The sequence below is a fragment of the Rattus norvegicus genome, chromosome 4, assembly GCF_021556685.1.
Source record: "Rattus norvegicus strain SHRSP/BbbUtx chromosome 4, alternate assembly SHRSP_T2T, whole genome shotgun sequence".
Taxonomy (NCBI): Eukaryota; Metazoa; Chordata; class Mammalia; order Rodentia; family Muridae; genus Rattus; species Rattus norvegicus.
Genome location: NC_141537.1, coordinates 86,360,106 through 86,383,919, shown reverse-complemented (window position 1 = coordinate 86,383,919; position 23,814 = coordinate 86,360,106). Strand labels below are relative to the sequence as shown.

General features: G+C 39.7%; 1 protein-coding gene across 13 annotated transcripts in view; it reads left to right on the top strand.

The window, feature by feature from the left end:
- Window positions 1-23,814, top strand: part of Pde1c (phosphodiesterase 1C) — a 563,679-nt gene that overhangs the window by 491,709 nt on the left and 48,156 nt on the right. For all 13 annotated transcript variants that reach the window (XM_087659447.1, XM_087659452.1, XM_087659449.1 and 10 more), the window contains 3 exon segments: window positions 2,150-2,325; window positions 12,708-12,935; window positions 16,655-16,732. In XM_087659447.1, coding sequence (XP_087515573.1) covers window positions 2,150-2,325; window positions 12,708-12,935; window positions 16,655-16,732 — 482 coding nt within the window.

The following is a 23,814-nucleotide window of genomic DNA, read 5'->3' as shown; positions in this document are numbered from 1 at the left end:
GCCACTTACAAGTCAACTCACTGCCCTACGTTCATTCCCTGTGTCAAAACATTGACAAAATCAACTATAATGGAAGGTTTAGTCATTTTATAATTCCTGATTACGGTCTTGCATTGTGATGAAGTCAAGGCAGGAACTTGACACAGCAGGTCACATCCATACTCAAGAGTAAAGAGAATCAATGCATGTATATTTATTCCAGTTCACTTTTTCTTTTTCCTTTTTGGTTATACAGTCCAAGACTCAAGCCTATGGAAGCCCCAAGCGGGCTCCATCTTCCCACATCAAATTAATGTAATCAAAATAAACTCCCACATACATGTCCACAAACAAGCAAAATGATGAACTTGACCTACATAATTCCTTGTTGAGACTTTTCCCAGTTGATAGAACACACTGCACATCATTATTAATGTTCGAAATAGGATCATAAAGTAGCCCTGCAGGAAATTATAATTTTATATAGAAAATGTTGAGGACAAAAATGGGTGTAGAATACAGACAACTAGATAAGTCATAAGGTATTAACTTTCACAATTTTAATGGATGAAAAGACTAGCTACACCAAACATCACTTGTAAGAGATGCTGAGAATTTTGGATGTTATTGCTTGTAGCTGCCTCTGCTGAGAGCTATTTGATAACATGGTTTGTACCTATGTCAGGCAGCCAGGGGGCTCATCTCACTTGTCAATTTCTCTAATAAAGGGAGAAGAGAACATACATTGGATTTCTGTATTGACTTTTCAAGAAGTACTACAACCCTGCAGGTGCCAACCTCTAAATGTATTGGAAAAGCGGGCAGAAAAAAAATGTTTAATGTCCCTGATTTTAATCTATTCACACTAATAACATCCTGGCAAGTAGGACATACCTTCAGCAACAAAGTGTACTTTGGGCTATAATAGTCCAATACCTAAGTTTATTACATCCCTTTATACTGTTTGTGTGGCATGAAACACTTGTGTTTATGGATGATTAATTTACAAAATTCATTTTGTAGCAATTGTTTAGTTGCTATGTGAGCAGTTCAACTAAAGATCCTTAAGATGAATGAACACCTACAATGGATCTGCATTGAAGAAACTAAAAATGAGGACAGAAGCCCCTGATAAGTTCACATACTTCCTTAGCTCTTCAAGTACTGGCTAAAACAAACGCTAGCAATCCTTTATTATCATTCACTGGATCTGATACCTTATCTAGCTACTTAGAAATATACAATAATTCACCAGAAGAGTGCTATACTCTGATATTTATTACATGCCTCCCCATTTAAAGCACAAAGTAGGATTCATATCAAATTAGATCCTAGCTAGGGTATGGTCATCCACGATCCCTAAGAAGCATAGGAGAATCATCACTTTTCATAAGCTTGTAGAACTGAAATTAGAGGAATTCTAAAGACCAAAAAATGGCTCAGTAGATAAAGGGACTCATCATCATGCCTGATGATGCATGTGTGATCCCTAGGATATACATGATTAAAAAAGAAGACACCTCTTAGATATCATTCTCTGACTTCCACATATGTGCCCTGGCATGTATAGATAGATAGATAGATAGATAGATAGATAGATAGATAGATAGATAGATAGATAGACAGACAGACAGATAGATAGCTAGAATGTAATAACCATAACATTAAAGGAATCTTGAGTCCAGGAAGAGGGTAAACTGGTGAATAAGTATCAGTTTGCTGACTAGCTTGGAAAAGTGGTCCGTGTGATTAGCAGACTGAGGTACCTTGGAGCAGATAAAACTCCAAGCTTAAATTTTTTCATTTGAGAAACCAAAACAGATCAAATAAATGCCAGCGGATCCTCATTACCAGGAAAAAATAAAGAATGCCCATGCAGTATTGAAGGAAGTAAGGATCACTGTGACACATGAACAGAATGCTCATGTAGCATAGAAGGAATTAAAGAATACTGTGACACATGAACATGCAGTGTTTTTTTTTCTGCTAAAACACCAAATTTTTCATATTTTATGTGAAACAGAATCTCTACAAACCCTAAGGCCAGGGAGGCTCTCAATGATAACTCAGCAAATCCTACTTAGCATTCTGTGGCCTCTCTCACTGCTTGCACTCTTGCATGCTGCAGATGCTGACACTCATCTTTGAAATGATTTCTTTTGTTCCCCAGTTTGAACAGCATCAACTCATCCGATGCAAAGCGATCAGGTGTCAAGAGTTCTGGGTCAGAAGGAAGTGCTCCCATCAACAATTCTGTCATCCCTGTTGACTACAAGAGTTTTAAAGCCACTTGGACCGAGGTGGTGCAGATCAATCGGGAGCGGTGGCGAGCCAAGGTTCCCAAAGGTAATATGCTCTTCAGGAAGAATCATCTACAATTATCCAGGAAAACTCAGTACTCACTTGCCAAGCAAGTGGCTGCCTTCTATGATTTATGGTCTCTTTAAGTATGGCACTTTACTCCAGGGACTGGGTACTGAATACTGAGTACTCCCATGTGACAATTCTCATTCTCTTGAACACTGAGTGTGTAACCGGATATGACTGGTCTCCAAGCCAATTCTCCCTTTCTGCAACACACCTAAACTTCTTTGTCTGGTGTGGAGCTCTGCAGGGACTGGGGTTAGTACTTCCTGGTCTCTGCTAGGCTACCTTGTTTTACATTTCATGTCAGTTGCCACAACTGTAAATCTTTTCTGCCCTTTCCTTGGTCAATAGCTGCTGCCTGCTGTGTTAGGGTATGAGAAGCGTTAGACTTCTTCCAGGAACTTCTTGTCATAGGAATGGTTTTCCTCTACTCATTTCCAACCATGGAACTGACTGATGGGTTTTTTGGGGTTTTTGTTGTTGTTGTTGTTGTTGTTTTTATTGTTTTGTTTGGGGAAAGTGATAATAACTTGTAATGAAACTAAATTTTCCTGAAGCAAATTTCTTCAAAGTTCAGACCAGAAAGCTGTGACTCTTGCTACCATGCACAGAAAAGTAGAAAAATTCATGCTTTGGGGTCTTTAGTTCATATATTCACATTTGTTTTTTATTACTGAGCATGATTGACACATACAACACAATCACACTGTTAGGATGGAGAGGCACATGCATATAAGAGGCACAAGCCTGAATAATTATGAATCTATGATGCTAGATCTCAGGGAGGCTCAAAGATGTGAATTGGTTCTTGATGTTCATTGATGGGCTGATGGCAGTGGACTTTGCAGAGATGAGCCTTCAGTAGCAGTCAGTGTCTCCTGTCACCTGCTGTATGCCATCCATTTTCTAGATTGAATACCAATGCCACAGGATATCATGGATATTCCCATCCTCTGGGTCCATAGGAAAGGGCTCTTATGTTAGACTTTGATAGAATGCTTGAGAATTCAGTACATGACCTTGTACATGTCAACATGCCTGAGCCCCAAACCCTCAGAGCAGCCAAGATTTTTGAGACTTTGTCCACAAATGGTACCTGCATTGTTTATCTGCCTATGTCAGCACATGTGGAGAGAAGGTAGGATGGTTGATGCTTTGGGAAATATTCTGTTACTATAACAAAAATATTTGATACTCATTAATTTTACAAAGAATCAAGAGAATGGTATCGGCATCTAGCCTGCTTGCTTCATGACAGATGGCATCACATGAAGAGGCAGTGTGCAAATTTGAATCTCTATTCCTGTAATCTCACTAATATGATTGTGAAGTCCCTACTATCTTCCAGATCTGACCTAGTCCTGATTACATCCCACAGCTCCCACTTCCAATCAGCATTTAAATTCAAGGATTGGGGTTTTGATGAATGAAAACTAGGGAAGAACTCTAAGTCCTAGCATTAGAGTTGTGGATTCTGCAGAACCCATACTGGATAGATAGAAATATTTCAAACGCCAGACACTGACTCGCCATCAAAATCCTGAAAAAAAAAATCAGGAAAGGCAAGGAGTTTAGATTTATAGTGTTCTTGGGGCATTACTAGAACATTATCTTTTGGGGACAGATGTTGTATCGTGAGCTATGGAGGAAGCCAACACCTGTTCTATATTTTAATTGTAGGCACTGAGAGTCTATTCAAAAGCTTCAAGTATTTAAATCCTCTGTGTTGGCAGGCTACTGCACCACTGGAAGAACACTCTTCCATGATCGTTATACCTGAACATCCAATTTCTGACAACACACAATTTAAGGAGGTCATTCAAAATCATTTGTTTGCAATTATCTTGGTTACTGAAATTACCTTCTGAATCAATCACCTAGGGAAACATTAGATGGCTTCTTCTCCAAAGAATAACTGGTGCTTTCAAAAGGACAAATAAACACCCCATCATTGTAAAATGCACTAACTTTGCAGGTAGAGATACAGAAACTATTTTAAGCAGCATGAAAGGACTTGTCCCTAACCTTGCTTGTGGCCTTTGGGAAGACATCCAGTAGGTAGAATTTGAAGGACACTGGGATTTGTTTCAGAATGTCAGCAATAGGAACAGGAGGGATGAAGAAGATTCCCACATAGTAATACTTATAAAGGAAGTTTCATGGTGGTATGTATTTGTAATCCAGTGATGGGGAGCAGAGTTCACCACTCAGTCAGCGTAGCCCACCTGAAGAAAGATGTAGGTCAATGAGAGACCCTGTCTTGGGGTGGGGGGTAGGTAGTACTTGAGGAAAACACAGACATATACAAACACACAGATGCGTACACACATACAAAAGAAAAAAGAAAATATGTACATGCAAACGAAAGGAACAAGGCCCAGCCCCTAGGTTATAGATATTTAGGGGCATGTAGCTTAGCTATGGGGGCCACATCTAGTTAGCAGGGAAATGGAGAACTGAATCCCTACTTGTACAGTCTTATGCTGGGAGGTTCTTTGAGACTCCATTCTGGATGTGGTCCTTCAAAATAAGATCTCAGAGTTAGCCCCGAGCACTGAAGAACATATGGAGAGTACTAAGGAGCAAATCCGACCTAGTTTGTGTTTGGTAAGAGGGAGTTGTTATTTAAGTACATTACAGAGGAGGGTTGGCCATGTGCGGCAGGATTAAAACACTGGCTGTGATGGTGTCAACTCAACTCAGCTCACACTTCAATCTCCAAGTTATGCTGTTCATGTATCTAACGACATGAAGAAGTTTGGTTTGCAGTTACATTGGTAGTGGTCAGTCTGAGTAAATCATCCCTAGCTATTTTCCTCATTGTCCTTTTTTAAATCCCAAAGGACTTTGATTTTTGAGACAAGATGCCTTCCATGGACTTTTGAACACATATTATTAGGAAATGGGATAAAGTTTAGCTGATGTTGTCCAACCTGAGTTACAAAGTTATATAGACCAGAATCTACATTTGTTTGGAAAACGTTAACATTTTGAATAATTTTCTGAGTCAAGTATCATTTCCACCCTAAAATTTATGGATAGAACAGTTGATCAGTATTGTCTGTATTTATTAATTTCTGTCTAATATTTAATCCTTTTTACATATTCATTTCTACTAATGGAATATGTTTAGTTCATAAATGCTGAACTATTTAGAGTATCTATGTAGACAAGAATAAAATCATTCTAACCTACACACATGTCAGTAACTCTTACTGATGCTCTGAACTAATCTAGTTTTGCTCAGTTCTGTATACACATAGTCAACTTTCCCCCCACAAATAAATATTATAATGAAATGTCATTTACATTCTACTGGTTTTTCCCACCTGGGCATTTTATCCTGATGTTGACTATTCAAATGTAATGTTGTCTGAGATACAGTCATTGAGCTATTCCTTCATTGCTGAGTGTTAGAGTTCCAGGTCATTACTGTATATAATGCCATTATAAATATGAAAGTTTAATAGACTCCATGGGATTCTTACATCAAAAGAGACAACAACTTTAAATCTTTTGAAACCAAATTCCACTCTGGCCTTTTCTTAAAAACCAAAGTTTCTCTCTCAGATGTAAGAACAGTGAAACTGTCTATTTCTCTCCATTAGGATAGCCACATTCTTATTGTTGAGTCAATATGTTTTACATATTAAGGAAAATATTTTAGTTGAATAGTGTCTTGCACTTTCTGCCAAACCCCAGTCTGTCATGTTTCATTGACTTTGCTGAGTCTCTATTATACCACCTACATCTACTCTCCCACAAACTGGCTTTAAGTTTCTATATTGGACAGTGAGTTTCAATAAATGTGATAACATATTCATACAACACATAGTGAGAATCTTTGCAGTTGTTGAGAAATTTATTTTTGCTTATCAGCCCTTACTTTTGTTGAATAATATGATGTTCCTAGCCTGGTGATTAGAAGAGCTGTGTTGTTTCCCATCCAGCTTAGCTTTGTACATTTTATTTTAATTTTTAGATTTACTTTTGTAATGAGTGTTTATGTATGTGCACTATGTCTATGCCTGGTGCTCTCAAAGATCAAAAAACAGGATCAGGTCCCTACAAACTGGAGTTAGGGTTCACTATAGGCTAATGTGTGGTCCTCTGTGAGAGAAGCAAGTCCTTTCAACTCATGAGCCAACTTTCCAGCCCAGCGCATTATTTTTAAATATTTGCCTCCACTTTTATCTTTAACATTTATTTCTTTTTTAAAAAATAAGCTTTGTACTTTAATTGTGTATCATTGACACATTTTCCTCAATTTGAATTTTTAATATTGATTGAAATTTTCTACCAGCTAGTGTACTTAGGAAGCTGTTATAAGAATACCTTATGAACTCATAGACATGCCCTTAATGCCCTCCTTGTTTCTGTATAGACTGCAATGCACAGATAATATACATATTTATATCAGCAGGTGAGATTTCTATCTCTTATCTCATTTCAAATTACCTCTCTCCTCCAAGTCTTTCTCTCCTGTTTAAGTCAGCAGTTCAGAGTAAATTAAGGGATGAGTAGTCTAGTGGCATTTCCACTATTGAATTTATAGGATTATTGCTTAGGCAGGATGAAGTAGGATGGAGAAAGACTCAAGTGCATTTTTATGACTGTTTAGACATCCAATGTGAGAAACCCCAGATCGTATGTGAGAAGTACAATTTACAGATCCCAGGAGCTCTGCCATACCCTAACTCTTCAGTTGCTTTTCATTGGTTGTTTTCTTAATGAGTCACATCAACCAATGACTGGTTCAACTTGTGACCCATCCCATGGGACAGAGCCAACCCTGACACTATTAATGATACTCTGCTACGCTTGGAAACAGAAGCCTAGCATAACTGTCCTCTGAGAGGCTTCATCCAGCAGCTGATGGAACCAGATGCAGTGACCGGCAGCCAAACACTAGGCAGAACTCAGGAGTCTTGTGGAAGAATGGAAGGAAGGATCAAGGAAGCTAGAGAGCAAGGATACCACAAGAAGACCTATAGAGTCAACCAACCTGGGCCCATGGAGCCTCACAGAGAGGTCACCAACCAAAGAGCATGCATGGGCTAGACCTAGGAACCCACTTATATGTAGCAGATATGCAGCTTGGTCTTCATGAGGGTCCCCTAACAATGGAGCAGAGGCCTTCTTTGACTCTATTACCACCCTTTGGATCCCTTTTCCCTAGCTGGGCTGCCTTGTCTGGCCTCAGTGGGAGAGGATATACCTAGTACAGGGTTCATTAGTACCCATGGCAGGGGGTGTGTGGGGGCTTCCCTTCTCAAAGAATAATGGAAAAGGAAAATGGGGGAGGGAGTATGTGAGGTATGGACACAAGGAGAAGAGGGAGTGGGCTGTGTTTGGCATGTGAAGTGAATAAATTAATTAATTAAGGAAAAAGGAAAAGAACCGTGAAGTTTGCAGTCTACTAGTCAAGAAGCCTTGGGATAATGCCTAGATCTAAGACCCATCAAACAACTCCTCTGTATCCATGCCACCACTAGAACATGTGGATCTGTGCAGATTATCAGTGTCTCACCAACTTCTTCAACTAGAAAGATAGTGTATATACTAATAAATTCACCCTAAGAATATAAAGGAGTTTGATTGCAGACGGAGAGAAACCAACCTTGTGGAGATGCCATTTTAGTCTTATGTGTGTTTGTAAAGCATCTCTCTGTCTTCAGTAGAATCTCTGTGTAATCTGTGGTTGATGACACTCACACAATTCACAGGCAGAAGATGATTAGACAGGCCGAAGAGCATTGTGGAGTCATGGCTAGAATTTACTAGAAGATTGTTGAGGAGAGAGGACTCAAACTCTGAACCAGGCTCATATCTGATTTGATCATGATGTAATAAGAGCTACTGTTTGTTAACTTAAAATAGCTTGTGTATGTCAGCTGCACTTGAGCAAAAACAGATTTGTCCCCCAAATGCCTTCTCCCCCTTCTCAGTTGTTTTCTCCATCTGTGGAAAATTGGTCTGACTCAGTTGTCAAATGAGTTTTTCTTTCTATGATAATATTTTACGGTCTTCCATAGTAAACTACAATTAAACAGCTTCAGATTTTATTTAAATGATTTTTGGCTTGGAGATATTTTGAGTGTTGGAAGTTTTCCATGTATTCAGTAATGAGTCTGTGAAGGTGGCCATAGCTAATCTTGTCTGACAGTGCATTCTAAATATGAATGACACTGCCTCTCCTTGTTTCTGTTTCTATCTTATTTTTCCAAGTTATCTTTAAATTCAACAAAATAAAATATAATATGATAAAATAAAAGCTATCACATTGGGGTTGGACAAGACAAACAAACAGAAGAAGAGCTCAGGAGAAGGCACAAGCATCAGAGACATACCTATTCTCACGTTCAGGAGTCCCGTAAAAACACTAAACCGTGAGCCATCACATAGATACAAAGAACCAGGGGCAGACCTGGGCAAGGAAAGTGCGTGCTGCCTCAGTCCCTGAGTTTGTATGCATTTTGTTCATGTTGGTTTGGAGTCCCTTGTTTTCTTGATGTTCTTCATCCCCTCTGACTCTTACACTCTTGCCTCTGACTCTTACACTCTTGCCTCCTCTTCAGCTTGGTTCCCTGAGCAGAAAGAGAAGGAATTTGTTGGAGACATTCTATTTAGGGCAGAGTGTTCCAAGGTCTCTCACTCTCTAATACCTGGTTATGGGTCTCTATTGTTCCCATCTGCTGTAGGAGGAAGCTTCTCTAATGATGGCTGAGCATGGCACTGATCTATGAGTGTAGTAAGAAAGGAAAAACAGACATCTTTTTATTTGCTTACATTTTAAGTTAAGGAATCTAATGCTTGCCTATTATTCCTTTCAGAATAGGAACAGAGAGTCTCTGTGCTTTGGTGTTTTATCAGTCTAAGGTGCTCGGTTACATTGGTTGTTCATGTAATCATATATATGAATGAAATCTTACTGCTTCATCAAGCTTCAGGAACATGTGATGTATGCAATATACCATGCTAAGCAACTATGAACATGACATTTGGCTCTCTCCTAAAAGCACCTAAGTATGTGGAAGCCTTAGTGAATGTCCTAGGAGCCCCATTTCCTTGGCAACCTATTGGGATTATCAATCCACCATCTTTTCTTTTCTTTTCTTTTCTTTCTTTCTTTTTTTTTTTTTATTAACTTGAGTATTTCTTATATACATTTCGAGTGTTATTCCCTTTCCCGGTTTCCGGGCCAACATCCCCCTAACCCCTCCCCCTTCCCTTCCATACGGGTGTTCCCCTCCCCATCCTCCCCCCATTGCCGCCCTCCCCCCAACAATCGCGTTCACTGGGGATTCAGTCTTAGCAGGACCCAGGGCTTCCCCTTCCACTGGTGATTTTACTAGGCTATTCATTGCTACCTATGAGGTCAGAGTCCAGGGTCAGTCCATGTATAGTCTTTAGGTAGTGGTTTAGTCCCTGGAAGCTCTAGTTGCTTGGCATTGTTGTTCATAAGGGGTCTCGAGCCCCTTCAAGATCTTCCAGTTCTTTCTCTGATTCCTTCAACGGGGATCCTGTTCTCAGTTCAGTGGTTTGCTGCTGGCATTCGCCTCTGTATTTGCTGTATTCTGGCTGTGTCTCTCAGGAGAGATCTACATCTGGCTCCTGTCAGCCTGCACTTCTTTGCTTCATCCATCTTGTCTAATTGGGTGGCTGTATATGTATGGGCCACATATGGGGCAGGCTCTGAATGGGTGTTCCTTCTGTCTCTGTTTTAATCTTTGCCTCCCTATTCCCTGCCAAGGGTATTCTTGTTCCCCTTTAAAAGAAGGAGTGAAGCATTCACATTTTGATCATCCGTCTTGAGTTTCATTTGTTCTAGGCATCTAGGGTAATTCAAGCATTTGGGCTAATAGCCACTTATCAATGAGTGCATACCATGTATGTCTTTCTGTGATTGGGTTACCTCACTCAGGATATTTTCCAGTTCCAACCATTTGCCTATGAATTTCATAAAGGCATTGTTTTTGATAGCTGAGTAATATTCCATTGTGTAGATGTACCACATTTTCTGTATCCATTCCTCTGTTGAAGGGCATCTGGGTTCTTTCCAGCTTCTGGCTATTATAAATAAGGCTGCGATGAACATAGTGGAGCACGTGTCTTTTTTATATGTTGGGGCATCTTTTGGGTATATGCCCAAGAGAGGTATAGCTGGATCCTCAAGCAGTTCAATGTCCAATTTTCTGAGAAAGCTCCAGACTGATTTCCAGAATGGTTGTACCAGTCTGCAATCCCACCAACAATGGAGGAGTGTTCCTCTTTCTCTACATCTTTGCCAGCATTTGATGTTACCTGAGTTTTTGATCTTAGCCATTCTCACTGGTGTGAGGTGAAATCTCAGGGTTGTTTTGATTTGCATTTCCCTTATGACTAAAGATGTTGAACATTTCTTTAGGTGTTTCTCAGCCATTCAGCATTCCTCAGCTGTGAATTCTTTATTTAGCTCTGAACCCCATTTTTTTTATTAACTTGAGTATTTCTTATATACATTTCAAGTGTTATTCCCTTTCCCGGTTTCCGGGCAAACATCCCCCCCTCCCCTTCCTTATGGGTGTTCCCCTCCCAACCCTCCCCCATTGCCGCCCTCCCCCCATAGTCTAGTTCACTGGGGGCTGAACCCCATTTTTAATAGGGTTATTTGTCTCCCTGCGGTCTAACTTCAACCCACCATCTTTTAAAGGGCATTCTTTCACTGTTTAGTTTACATTTCTGTGGAAGTCAGAAGACATTATTATCATGCATATGGTTATGTGTACAGAAATACTTTTATACCTTTTCTTGTAAGTTGTAAATATATCTTGTTGGGAAGAATGTAATAACACATTGAATGACAAATGCTTAGGCTTTACATCAGAGCTTCTTAGTGCTTGCTGTGTGCCAAAAATAAAGATTTGAGATACCCTATCCTATCCTATCCTATCCTATCCTATCCTATCCTATCCTTCTTTTAGAATCTGATTTACTTTGTTTGAAATGAGGCCAAGTCATTGACTTGATTGAAGGAATGAATGATTTAGCAAATGGATGAGTTGGCGAATCAATGAAATGATAAATAAAAATCTCATGATATATTAAAGATGACACCAGTAATAAACAAGTACAAGGACTGGCAAAGTAAAAATAAAGCCAGGCATCATGAAAATCCACAGAATACTTGTCACAGAGCTGAGTAAACCCAACCTAGGTCCAACCAGGACATGGAGTACTTTAGCAGCTAACACCAAAGCAAATGTCAGATAAACAGACTCTCTGGTGTCCATTAGATTAAAGCAATCATCCTGTATGGAAACAGCTCAAAGAAGAACACTAACTCTTACCCTGTGCTATGAACCATCCTGTCCTGTTGTTTTGAACTCAATTCTTGTAATATACTTTCAATATCCTAAATTACCTCAGCCATTTGTTTACTTAATTATAATATTCTCCATGCTTCTGCCATGCTTGTCATTTCCCCAGCATCAAAAATTGTGCTTGACAATATGGCTGCTCAGTAAGTACCAGCTGAGTGAATGAGCCAATCTTTTCATAAATACTTGACCTATGCATTTATACTGTATTCTCATTAACTAGAGAGTCCATCAACAGCATTAAAAATAATATAGATACTCAGTAAATGGAAGGTCCCAGAATGAGTACATGGCCAAACTGAGGGCTGCCTCTCTTCCTGAGGACAGTTAAGTATCTTGGGATGGGGGCTTCCCTTTAGCTTTCTGAGGTTTGTCCCTATGTCTAACTTCACAAACTGGCTTCAGTTTGTATTCTTCTAATGATGGTTATTTTCCCCAACTTTTTATTCCATATTCAGTTGTCAAAGTTTCTGCTGTAAGTGTTAGCAAGTCTCATAAAATGCTATATTTTCTTTTATTTTATTCAGTTTTGTTTTAGTTTATTACTATGGCTGGGGAGAGAGTCTGTTCATGTCTCTCATCCTTCATTAAAATGTGACTATAAAACAGAGTCACAGGCACTTTTTAAGGATTAATGGAAACAATCTTTGAAGACTGCTCACATAAGAAGTGACATGAGGACATGCTCACTAGAGGTCATCAGCAGTAAGAACAGCAGTGCCCATACCATCATTGTTATGCTCCTATTATCATATTCTCTAGGCCCATCCTCTAACTCAATGCTTTTAGAAGTGGCCTATCCTATTGCTACCCTAAATACACCTATAAATCTGATTTGAATTAACCAAGAAAATATCCAACACTCTCAATAAAGCCCTTAGTCCTGTCAGTGTACTGGTTCCCATGAACATCACTGTTGATTATTTTTCCAAAATGGCAGTTTTCCTAATGGTAGACCTCTCTTTCTCTGTCCTCTGCCTTTTCTCATTGCTGTGAATGCAGAAGAGAAAGCCAAGAAGGAAGCTGAAGAGAAGGCTCGCCTAGCTGCTGAGGAAAAGCAAAAGGAAATGGAAGCCAAAAGCCAAGCTGAACAAGGCACAACCAGCAAAGCTGAAAAAAAGACATCAGGAGAAACAAAAGGTCAAGTCAACGGAACACGCACAAGCAAGGGTGACAACCCTCGTGGGAAGAACTCCAAAGGCGACAAGGCAGGCGAAAAGCAGCAGAATGGTGAGGAGGGGCTGCCTGCAAAAGACTCTCTTAGGGTGATAATGATGTGACAAGCAGAACTGGTGTCACCTTCCCTCTCCTGACAGCTGGCATGGTTCCCATTTCTCCAGAGTTATAGTCAAGATCCCATCCTATGGCCACCCACTTAGCTCTTCCTTTCTGCAATAGTACACCTCTTTCTGGCCCTTCTCTGATGCCCTGGAGACTCTCACAAGTGAGGATTCCAATTAAATAGTCCAGCACAGCCTGGATGCCTATATTCATTGCCAAACCATCCAAATAAATATTCTATCCCTTTAACTAGACAAGGTTTCAGTGTGCAGGAGCCCTATTCCTAAAGTATGTATCTGTATATTGACAGAGGCCTAAGCACACATATTAGGTGACCAGTCAGCCTGGTTTGCTATAGATGAAGACTTTCTAGGGCACAGATTTTCAGTTCTGAATTGAAAATGGTCCAGGTAAAGTGAGGGCAATGAGACACTGTGATTTTCAGATAATCGATGAGTTCTTACATGTAATGAAGTGATTATTTATTAACAACTTTGTGTCAACCTCTATATTAGATCTAAAGGATTTAGGAGTGGAAGATATGTGGTATTATGGGGATATAGTCACCCTCAGATGTAGTTCTAAAGGAATGTGCACACGATAGAGATGAGGGAAGGCAGAGTAGATAAAAGGCCCTGAGTCCTACATAAAGAAAGACATTGTTGTTGGTAGTTGAGATAGTGGGATGAGGTATCCTTGGAAGGAGGTGGTTTCTGGTTTTTCAGAGTTTTAGTTTGTGGGAGAAAGGCTTCAGAGCCAGACAGATTAAATAGTGTCAAGGCACAGAATCAGCCCCATTGTCTACGGATAGGAAGGATGTTCACTTCTGGCAGGTTACAAATGCCAGGCTGTAACTATATAATAAGATACCTTTGCAAACAGATCTAGACTCAAGTCAACGACTGTTAATTCGTTCTTCTTGGACCTTAAACTACATAAACTTTTAATCTCTGTATAAAATACATATAAAACCTATTCAGAATTTCATCCACTTGTGAGATTTCACTGATCATGGTAGTCAAGATATTGAAAGACTCTGCTTTAAAACACAAGGTTGATGGTATTGGAGGAACACCCAAGGTTGAGCTCTGACCTCCATAGGTATGCACAATATGTGCATCCATTCGCCTACATGTACATACACATATATACAGGTACACATACAAATTCTAACATTGTAAACATAGTTCCATGTTACAGATAAAAAATTGAGACCCAGAAATTAAAAGACTCAAGCAACCATCACATAGAGATCCTTGGCTTCTGGGAATCGCCATTTTCTGTTTCATAGCCAGCTCTTGTTATCTGCCAAGCCCAGTGCAGCTAGGAAGAGGAGGGGATCAGAGGAATGCAGAGCCCTGTCACTGTCCAGGCAACAGGGATGCTACATGCTTTCTGTAATGGGCCAGATGGTAAAGCCTTTGGACCTTACAGCCCATCACCTAAGGAGAGCTCATGAACAATTAAGTGAAATTATAGTCCACTAGGTCTTTATTTTTGGAAGTTGAAGTTTAAACATGATATAATGTTCATGCCATGTGTTATTTTGAATCGACCCTTTGTAGATATAAAAGTCATTCTTAGTATGTTCATATAAAACCAGGCAGTGGGGTCATGTCAGCCCTTGATATAATTGATGAGAGGAGCCAATGAATACAAACAAAATGAATAAAAGGAAACCTCCCCCACCCCCAATCCCTACCCCTGTCAACAGGTTTTCAACTCTACAAAGAGTTAGAGAGAAGGCAGGACATTAGTTTACATTTAATACTTGAAAAACTTGAAAGACACAAATTAGGACCCTGAACCTTGCTTGGTGTCATAGCCATGTTATAAAGTGGGAGGCAGTCTGCCATTTTCCTTTAAAATTAAGTTTGGAGTGAGAAGTGTAGAAAGAAATCAATTAAGAGCAACACTAAGAATGGCGAAGGTAGCTGGCGATGTGGTTGCAGCAGCCTGATTGAGATCTAATCTAGAGCTGCCTAGAAGGTGCCTTCATCCTCTTTGCGGAGCACCAGTTCCCACCTGCCACTGTTCCATGTACAGCCAGTGGGAGGTCACCTAATGGGTTCTGTTCCAGGAGTGCTAGCAAATAGGCATGAGCATTTTCTCATCTATGTGGGCCACAAAAGTATTTTCTAGGTTAGGACTGGAGGATATTAGATAGATTCCCCCTTGGGAATCTCCTCCTTCATTAAAGGAATTGCTAAGCCTTGGTGTTCACCAAGACAACTTCTCTGTGAACCTTCTCAGTCCAGCTAAGTCCGGCTGTGTGCTGCTTATCCGTCACCTCCACAAGCATCCGCTGCAGACACAGCTCTAAAGCTCCAACTCAGAACAACAAGGCAGGCCCCAGTTAGAGAACTTCGCATGGAAAAGATGGACTATAGAAAACTGCCAGGACTTGTGGCACTCAGTCCACCTCTAATGCTCTTAAACAGGGAAAGGAACTTTTTGGTTCACTGGGGTTCAGAGGATACTAATCATGTCCTCCAGCTAAAGCAATCTTAAAAAGATCCTGAACACCCCTTCTTAATCCTTCCAGCCAATTTGTTTACCCCATTTCGGTATTAAGAGTTAAAGCAAACCTTACAAGTTAGCTCTAACACGGGGATAACCAGGTTGCCCTGTAACTTGCTGACTCATGGTTTAGGGGAATACAGGTATGCTTAAATTTCTAACTAAAGTACTTGATTCATACATAACACTTTAAAGCTATTTTCTAAATGAGAGATTGTGATGTGTATATATTGTCAGAGCAGGTCATGAGCATTATTCTTTGATTTTCAACACCTTTATGCCTATTTTATGTCAGCCATGTTTTAACATATTTCTAAAATGCTTATAAATACTTCTTTGGATGCTCTTAAAATCATCTTGTTTTCTCTCATTCCCTCATCGATGCATTATATAAATTCTTCACATTTGTTTGCTCATATATGTAAGAGTAGTCTTTTTAATTTTTGGAAATGAGTTTTTGTCAACCCCATCAATTAGAAAGGCACATGTAGAGGCTGCTTAGGATAGTGAGCTCTGCCTTTGAGCAATACACTACAGGTTACATTGAGCATGTACTGACTCGAGTGCATCTGTCCATTGGCCTACATGCAAAGTATTTGAGAGATGGCTCAGTGGGTAAGAGCACTGACTGCTCTTCCACAGGTCGTCAGTTCAATTCCCAGCAACCACATGGTGGCTCACAACCATTTGTAACGGGATCAGATGCCCTCTTCTGGTGTGTGTGAAGATAGCTACAATGTGCTCATATACAATAAAATAAATAAATAAACCTTTTTTTAAAAAAGTAGACATTATTATCCCCCTTCTGCAGATGAGAATCTAAAACATAGCTGTTAGTTAACATAATCAACTAGCTGTTAATTAGAGCTTTTATGTATTCTGGTTTCCCCTCCCTTCACAGCCTAACAACAAAACCGACTTGTGTTTCTTAGTGAAATACCACTAACTTAAGTACAAGCCTATTTGAATGGATACTTTAATTTTAATTTCTGACTGTAATCCAATTTCCAGAACTGATCAAGATACTGATACCAGGGTGTGTGGTCCTCATCCTCCGTGAGCTGCACCATGTCTTGTCCCCGCAGGTTTTTAAGTTTTTCTACCTCCCCAGCTGCACCTATTCAGTTTGTCACGCTTATTGCTTTCAGGTGACTTGAAAGATGGTAAAAATAAGGCAGACAAGAAGGATCACTCCAACACCGGAAATGAGTCAAAGAAAGCAGATGGTAAGAATGTTATTCTCGCCACGATTTCCGTAGATTGTGCAACTACTGCAAACTTGTTAGCATTGTGCCAGGAGGGAAACGGTGCTGTTAATTGCTCCTCACAGTCTGCCCTAAATGAGACCTCCTTGCATTTAAAGAGCCCTACCATCTCTGTGTAGTAAGTTACAAATTCCCACTGTACCTTTCCCTCTCTGTCAATACTTTCTTATCACAAGCACCCTCTATATGCCTCCTTTCCCCACCTGACATTCTTTATTGCAAACATCATAAAAAACTTGGTTCTAGACTCGCTGATTGTCATTCAGTAGACTAATACACATTGCTAATATATGAGCTTGGAAGCTTTTTTAAATTGGATATTTTATTTGTTCATATTTCAAGGTTATTTGTCTCCCTGCAGTCTAACTTCAACCCACCATCTTTTAAAGGGCATTCTTTCACTGTTTAGTTTACATTTCTATGGAACCATTGGTGGTGCAACTAGAGGATGAAATTTAAAGGGGGCAGGTTTTTGTAACCTGAATAATTGACATAGAGACCTAGTAGTTTTATCAGCCGCCTGCAAGCTTAATCTGAACTGGTTCTGAGCTATTCTAATCCTTTATCCACTTTCCAGCCACAGCCCCAAGTTACTTGCATTCAGCCTCTTTTTGGTTTATTTTTCTGTAGCTGTCTGTCCTCATGGAGAACTTCCTTGGTGACCCTCCTCATGCCCAACTTCATGGTGACTGTTTTCTTCCTCCACTGGCCTTTTTCTCCTGGGCCCTTACCTGGCTTATGGCCAACTCCTTCTTCTTGGCTCCCTCCCTCTGACCCCTGCCTGGGATTGGAAGTTCAGCCTTTTAATCTCCTCTTCCCAATCTTTGGCTGTTCAGATTTCTATTAACCAATCACAGATAACTGGGTAGCATTCTTTATACCACATTGATATAGGAGATTCTTCAATATCCATGTTAATGCCCATGTCCTGGCAGTAACTTGATCTCAGAACCCAGAAATCAGCATCTGAATATAATATGCAACATGAATAGGATATATCTAACAATTTCAGTTCTCACACTTTTTATCTTGAGTAAGTTATTAATTTTAATAAAAATAAATATGAGAATTTGTTCAGTGTTGGATTGGGAATCAAAATATGCATCCTCAGTCTCCATATTTCACTGTTAAGAAGAAGTCCTGGAGGATGGGTATTTAGCTCAGTGGTAGAGCGCTTGCCTAGCAAGCACAAGGCCCTGGGTTTGGTCCCCAGCTCTGAAAAAAAGAAAAGAAAAAAAAAAAAGAAGAAGTCCTGAAGACAATGACAATGCAAGATCATATAAAATGAGCCTACAATGTCATGAGTGGGTCTGCAGTGCAATGTACATCATGAATGAGCCTGTAGTGTAGAGCTGTCTCATGATTGAATGGGCCTGCAGTATTACAAATGGGCCTACAATGGGAAGTATAAACAACTTTCCACACATCTAAAAACTGGGAGTTTTGCCTTTCCCTTTTGGATCTACTAGGTGGAGACATCTCCTTATACAAACTTCTTTGTTTTACCTGTAACCCAGTCTCCTTCCTGATCACTCTTTCATCCATGGGCATGATACTCAGATAACGTGAGCTTCTAGGAAATACTTTTTATGAAAGGTGCATTTTGTTTCCCTGATGGCATCCTATTTGATGACAGACTGTTCTTTGAAGAACGAATACTGGATAATCAAGTTGAGGAATAAGAAGAAATTTGAGTGCAACAATTTCAATAGTTAGGAGTAAACTTGATGAAAATACTTTGTATAGTTATGGATGAAATTCTCAAAACAATAAATAAAAGTGCATTTTAAAGAAAGAGAAGTTCAAAGTCACCCTTGGGTTTAGTACTCACCAGGCAGGACACGAGACACATTCTCAAAAGTAAATGGAGGCTAGAGTGGTAAGTAAGCAATTAAGACCACTTGTTGCTCTTGTGGAGGACTAGAGCTCAATTTCTAGCACCCACATGTGAGCTCACAACCATGTGCAATTCTAGCTTCAGGGATAAGACACCCTCTTCTGGTGTCTTTAGGTACTGCATGCACGTGGCACACATACATGCTGGCAAACAACCATCCACATAAAATAATAAAAATTAAAAATAAAAGTTGGGGACAGTGTCAACCCCTTTTACTGTAGCCACAATGACAACCATCTTTACTTTCATAGGTGAAGTTGGCTACTAAACTTCTCCTTTTATAAAAAAAAATCAGAAAACTCATTTCAAGTATTTTACAATACTCATACTTGGAATTTCTCACTAACTTGCTCCTGCAACCAGAAACCCCTTGTGTAATGAGTGATTTCTCCTTGAATAACTGTGACTAAGAAGTGAATTGTGCAGAAATAAAATGCAATTTAAAATGAAGACTTCTCAGATATACTCTATCTATGAGAAAGCTTGACCAAATACCAGAGGCTCTTTGTCAGGTGTCAGTAGACCAAGTCAAACAGTCCAGCCCAGAAATACTCTGTGGAGGAACAGTGTCTCCTATAAACACAACACTCAGTTCTACATTTAACAACTAGCCATACTCCTCATCTGAGTCCTACAGCATAAGACTTAAAATCAAATCAAACCCCTAATTTTTTTATATATTTTTTTTTATTAACTTGAGTATTTCTTATATACATTTCAAGTGTTATTCTCTTTCCCGGTATCCAGGCAAACATCCCCCTCCCCCCTCCCCTTCCTTACGGGTGTTCCCCTCCCAACCCTCCCCCCATTGCCGCCCTCCCCCCACCAGTCTAGTTCACTGGGGGTTCAGTCTTAGCAGGACCCAGGGCTTCCCCTTCCACTGGTGCTCTTACTAGGATATGCATTGCTACCTATGAGGTCAGAGTCCAGGGTCAGTCCATGTATAGTCTTTGGGTAGGGGCTTAGTCCCTGGAAGCTCTGGTTGCTTGGCATTGTTGTACATATGGAGTCTCGAGCCCCTTCAAGATCTTCCAGTTCTTTCTCTGATTCCTTCAACGGGGGTCCTATTCTCAGTTCAGTGGTTTGCTGCTGGCATTCGCCTCTGTATTTGCTGTATTCTGGCTGTGTCTCTTAGGAGCGATCTACATCTGGCTCCTGTCGGTCTGCACTTCTTTGCTTCATCCATCTTGTCTAATTGGGTGGCTATATATGTATGGGCCACATGTGGGGCAGACTCTGAATGGGTGTTCCTTCAGTCTCTGTTTTAATCTTTGCCTCTCTCTTCCCTGCCAAGGGTATTCTTGTTCCCCTTTTAAAGAAGGAGTGAAGCATTCACATTTTGATCATCTGTCTTGAGTTTCATTTGCTCTAGGCATCTAGGGTAATTCAAGCATTTGGGCTAATAGCCACTTATCAATGAGTGCATACCATGTATGTCTTTCTGTGATTGGGTTAGCTCACTCAGGATGATGTTTTCCAGTTCCAACCATTTGCCTACGAATTTCATAAAGTCGTTGTTTTTGATAGCTGAGTAATATTCCATTGTGTAGATGTACCACATTTTCTGTATCCATTCCTCTGTTGAAGGGCATCTGGGTTCTTTCCAGCTTCTGGCTATTATAAATAAGGCTGCAATGAACATAGTGGAGCACGTGTCTTTTTTATATGTTGGGGCATCTTTTGGGTATATGCCCAAGAGAGGTATAGCTGGATCCTCAGGCAGTTCAATGTCCAATTTTCTGAGGATTCTCCAGACTGATTTCCAGAATGGTTGTACCAGTTTGCAATCCCACCAACAATGGAGGAGTGTTCCTTTTCCTCCACATCCTCGCCAGCATCTGTTGTCCCCTGAGTTTTTGATCTTAGCCATTCTCACTGGTGTGAGGTGAAATCTCAGGGTTGTTTTGATTTGCATTTCCCTTATGACTAAAGATGTTGAACATTTCTTTAGGTGTTTCTCAGCCATTCGGCAGAGGAATGTATTTCTAAAGCCATAATTTTTAATATGGAAACTTGAACTTCACCGGTGTGTAGGTGTGTATCATCATCATCATCATCATCATAACCATCACCATCACCATCACCATCATCACTGAGTATCAAACCCAGGGACTATCTATTCTAGTCAAGAGTTCTAAGAATGAGCTACCTCCCGATCCTCATTCAGTTGTGCTTAAAGAACTGGCATGATGCCATTACATGTGCATTATGGGTTAAATTTGATCATCTTCAAAAAGCCTCCTTAGTTTAGCCATGCCCATAAACTTAATTATTCACAAGAATTTAAAAGAATTAAACTGATTGACACAGTCAAGCACAGTCTGACACACAGACCAAGTCAAGCAGTCCACCCCAGAAATACTCTGTGGAGGAACAGTGTCTCCTATAAACACAACACTCAGTTCTTATTAATTTGATCTGATGTCACAATGAACTGGTTGCAGTACACAATGACAAGCCCTGCCCTCTGTCCCTGGCATCCAACTATAGCACCAACCTACACCTGCTTTTGTAGGAAGACAGACTGATAACTGTGTTTTTTATCCATTGTCACTGATTTGGCATCAGTAAGACTGAGCACAGTAAGCTTGGGAGAATTGATGCTATTTTCATTCAAAATCCTTACCAGGTCCTAAAGCCACTTCTTGATGAAGTTGAAAGGAATTTGATGATTTTTCACTTACACTTTCCTTGTGGTCATAATGCAGTCTATTTAGAGAATTCATTGAAGGGAAATATACAGACCAGTAGACCAATATGTAGGTCGACTTAAAATATGGAATTAAGATTAGAACTATTTCTATTTAATGGATTTTATTGTACTTGATAACCACGGGAGTTGATTGAACTTCTCGGTGATGTTCCTCCCATTCTCACTCCTGAGAAATCCTGGTGGCTGTGAGATTCTGGTTTCAGTCTTTACCTTTGTTTTGCATCTCCTAGGAAGAGTGAGCCTGGGCCATCTTGTGTATCCCATGTCCTGATAACCAGCCCCCCAGCGGCATCCTTCTGCTCTCCCTTCAGACAGATGTGTGCCTATCTTCTTTTAGGCTTCCTTGGTTGTTTTCTTAGTCCTTGGACTTGATGAAACTTTGCTATCTTTAAGGCAGGTGTTCTCCGATGATTTGATTCTCTTGGGTTTTCTCGACCATATTGTAACAAATATAAATCTGTCTTCAGATGAAATGATGTGGAAAATAGGCCAAAATGACAAAAGTTTGGGAACTCTTGCTGTTGTCTGACCTTTTCTGCCACAACCAAGGTGATGCTGCAGCTGCAGGGACATGGAATCCTTTCTAATTACTTTAAAATTAGCAAATTAGTCCTCACTAGCTTGAGTGCTTAGCATATTCTCATTATGTGCACTATAGTATGTTACACAATGACAAACATATTCTAAGGTTATTTTCTACAAGCAGCTAAGTCCATCTGTTGTGTTTTCTCTAAACAGGAAGGAAGAAAGTATCCCTTCCTTCTCAGATGGTAACACTATTTCTTACATTAAGAAGGTATCTTGTTGTAGCTTTATGTTTACAGAGAGAGGGGGTAGACTTATTTCTTTAATAAATGAATTACTCTTAGCACGAGAATCCAGCATCCTTCTGGATTGAGAGAGCAAACATCTGGAGTGCTCTGGGTACCAATTAAGATGAATCATCATGACAACACATGTTCTGATTAGTATCCTATTCCCTTAGCCATTTGTCCATGGAAGCTCCTTTGACCTAATTAAACATACGGCCAGTAAATGCAGGCTGTGCCACAGCATGAAATACTTTGTTTCTGAAAACATTTTACAGCCCTGTTCTCTCGAGAACTTTAGCCAATGTGTAAATACATTCCAATGTCCCTGTCATTGAATGGAGAAAACGGCAATGTTATTGGAGGTACTTGCTATGCATCAGGACAATGCTCCACTAAGGAGACTCTCCTGGGCTGTGTGACCTAAACATTTTTGTTTATATACCTCAAATAGATTATTTTGGAATCTATTCTGTGCATTGACCAAATATTAAGAGATGCTGTGGGCTCAGGTATGCACAAATCTGTTTCTGTTCGGTTGAGGATGACTTTTGGGAAACCTATGGGCCAGTGTGTATATTGGTGAGAAGAGGTTAGGTGGAGACTTGCAAAACCTTTTAGCTTAGCTTATTTTAGATAGAATTCCTTCTTAGGATCAGGGAGCATGGGGCCAGCAATTATTCATAGCTCTAGCACTGCTGAGTCATGATGAATCAGACCCATTGGCTCTAACATGCACCACAAATCAGTACAATATGAATATAACTTTATTTTGAATCTTTGATGGATTATGCAACAGAAGATAGCACATAATAGACATCTTTTCCCTGTAGAACTTGTGCTCTGTAACTTTGTAACCATAGTGTATATACACTGTATATATGTGTTGCATAATAGATTAGCGGGTTTAAAAAAATTAAATGTGTTGTAGGATGGGAACTGTCCAACACCCTTTCATGCTTTTGTCCCAGCTACTTAGACTCCAGTCTCTTATAAAATAACTGTGTAGCAAAAATATCAATCAAAAGCCCATTGCCTGTCTTTTTGTTAAAGATAACATTATTCTTTTCTAACAACTTTATTTCATAATTATTGGTATATAAACTTTTATTGTTTCATTTCATCTCGGCATTTCATTACACTCATAATATGTCATTATATTTGTTAAGGAACCTGGTTTGACAGAAAAAGATAAAAAATATATATTTACTTTTTATATTTTTAATTAAAGTATAATTTTATCATTTCCTTTTCTCCCTGCAGCTCCCCCTCATATCACCTCCCTTTGACTCCTCCCATATCCTTCTCTAGACTCAAATTGATAGCCTTTTTTTCTTTGATTATTATTGTATATATTATTGTATATATTATATATGTGTCCTATATGCACCAATATGTAAGTACAACTTGTTGGGTTCATTTTTGTTGTTTTTATGTGCATGGTTTCAGGTGACAACCTTGCATTGGATCACTATTCAGAGAACTCATCTATGGTGGAGGCCAGTTCTCTATCTCTCAGGACTCATTAGTTGTCTAGAGTTCTTTGTCTAGGAGTAGGGTACCATAAGACTCTCCCCTTTCTGTGTTGACATGTCTATAAATATTATCATCATTCAGGTTTGTT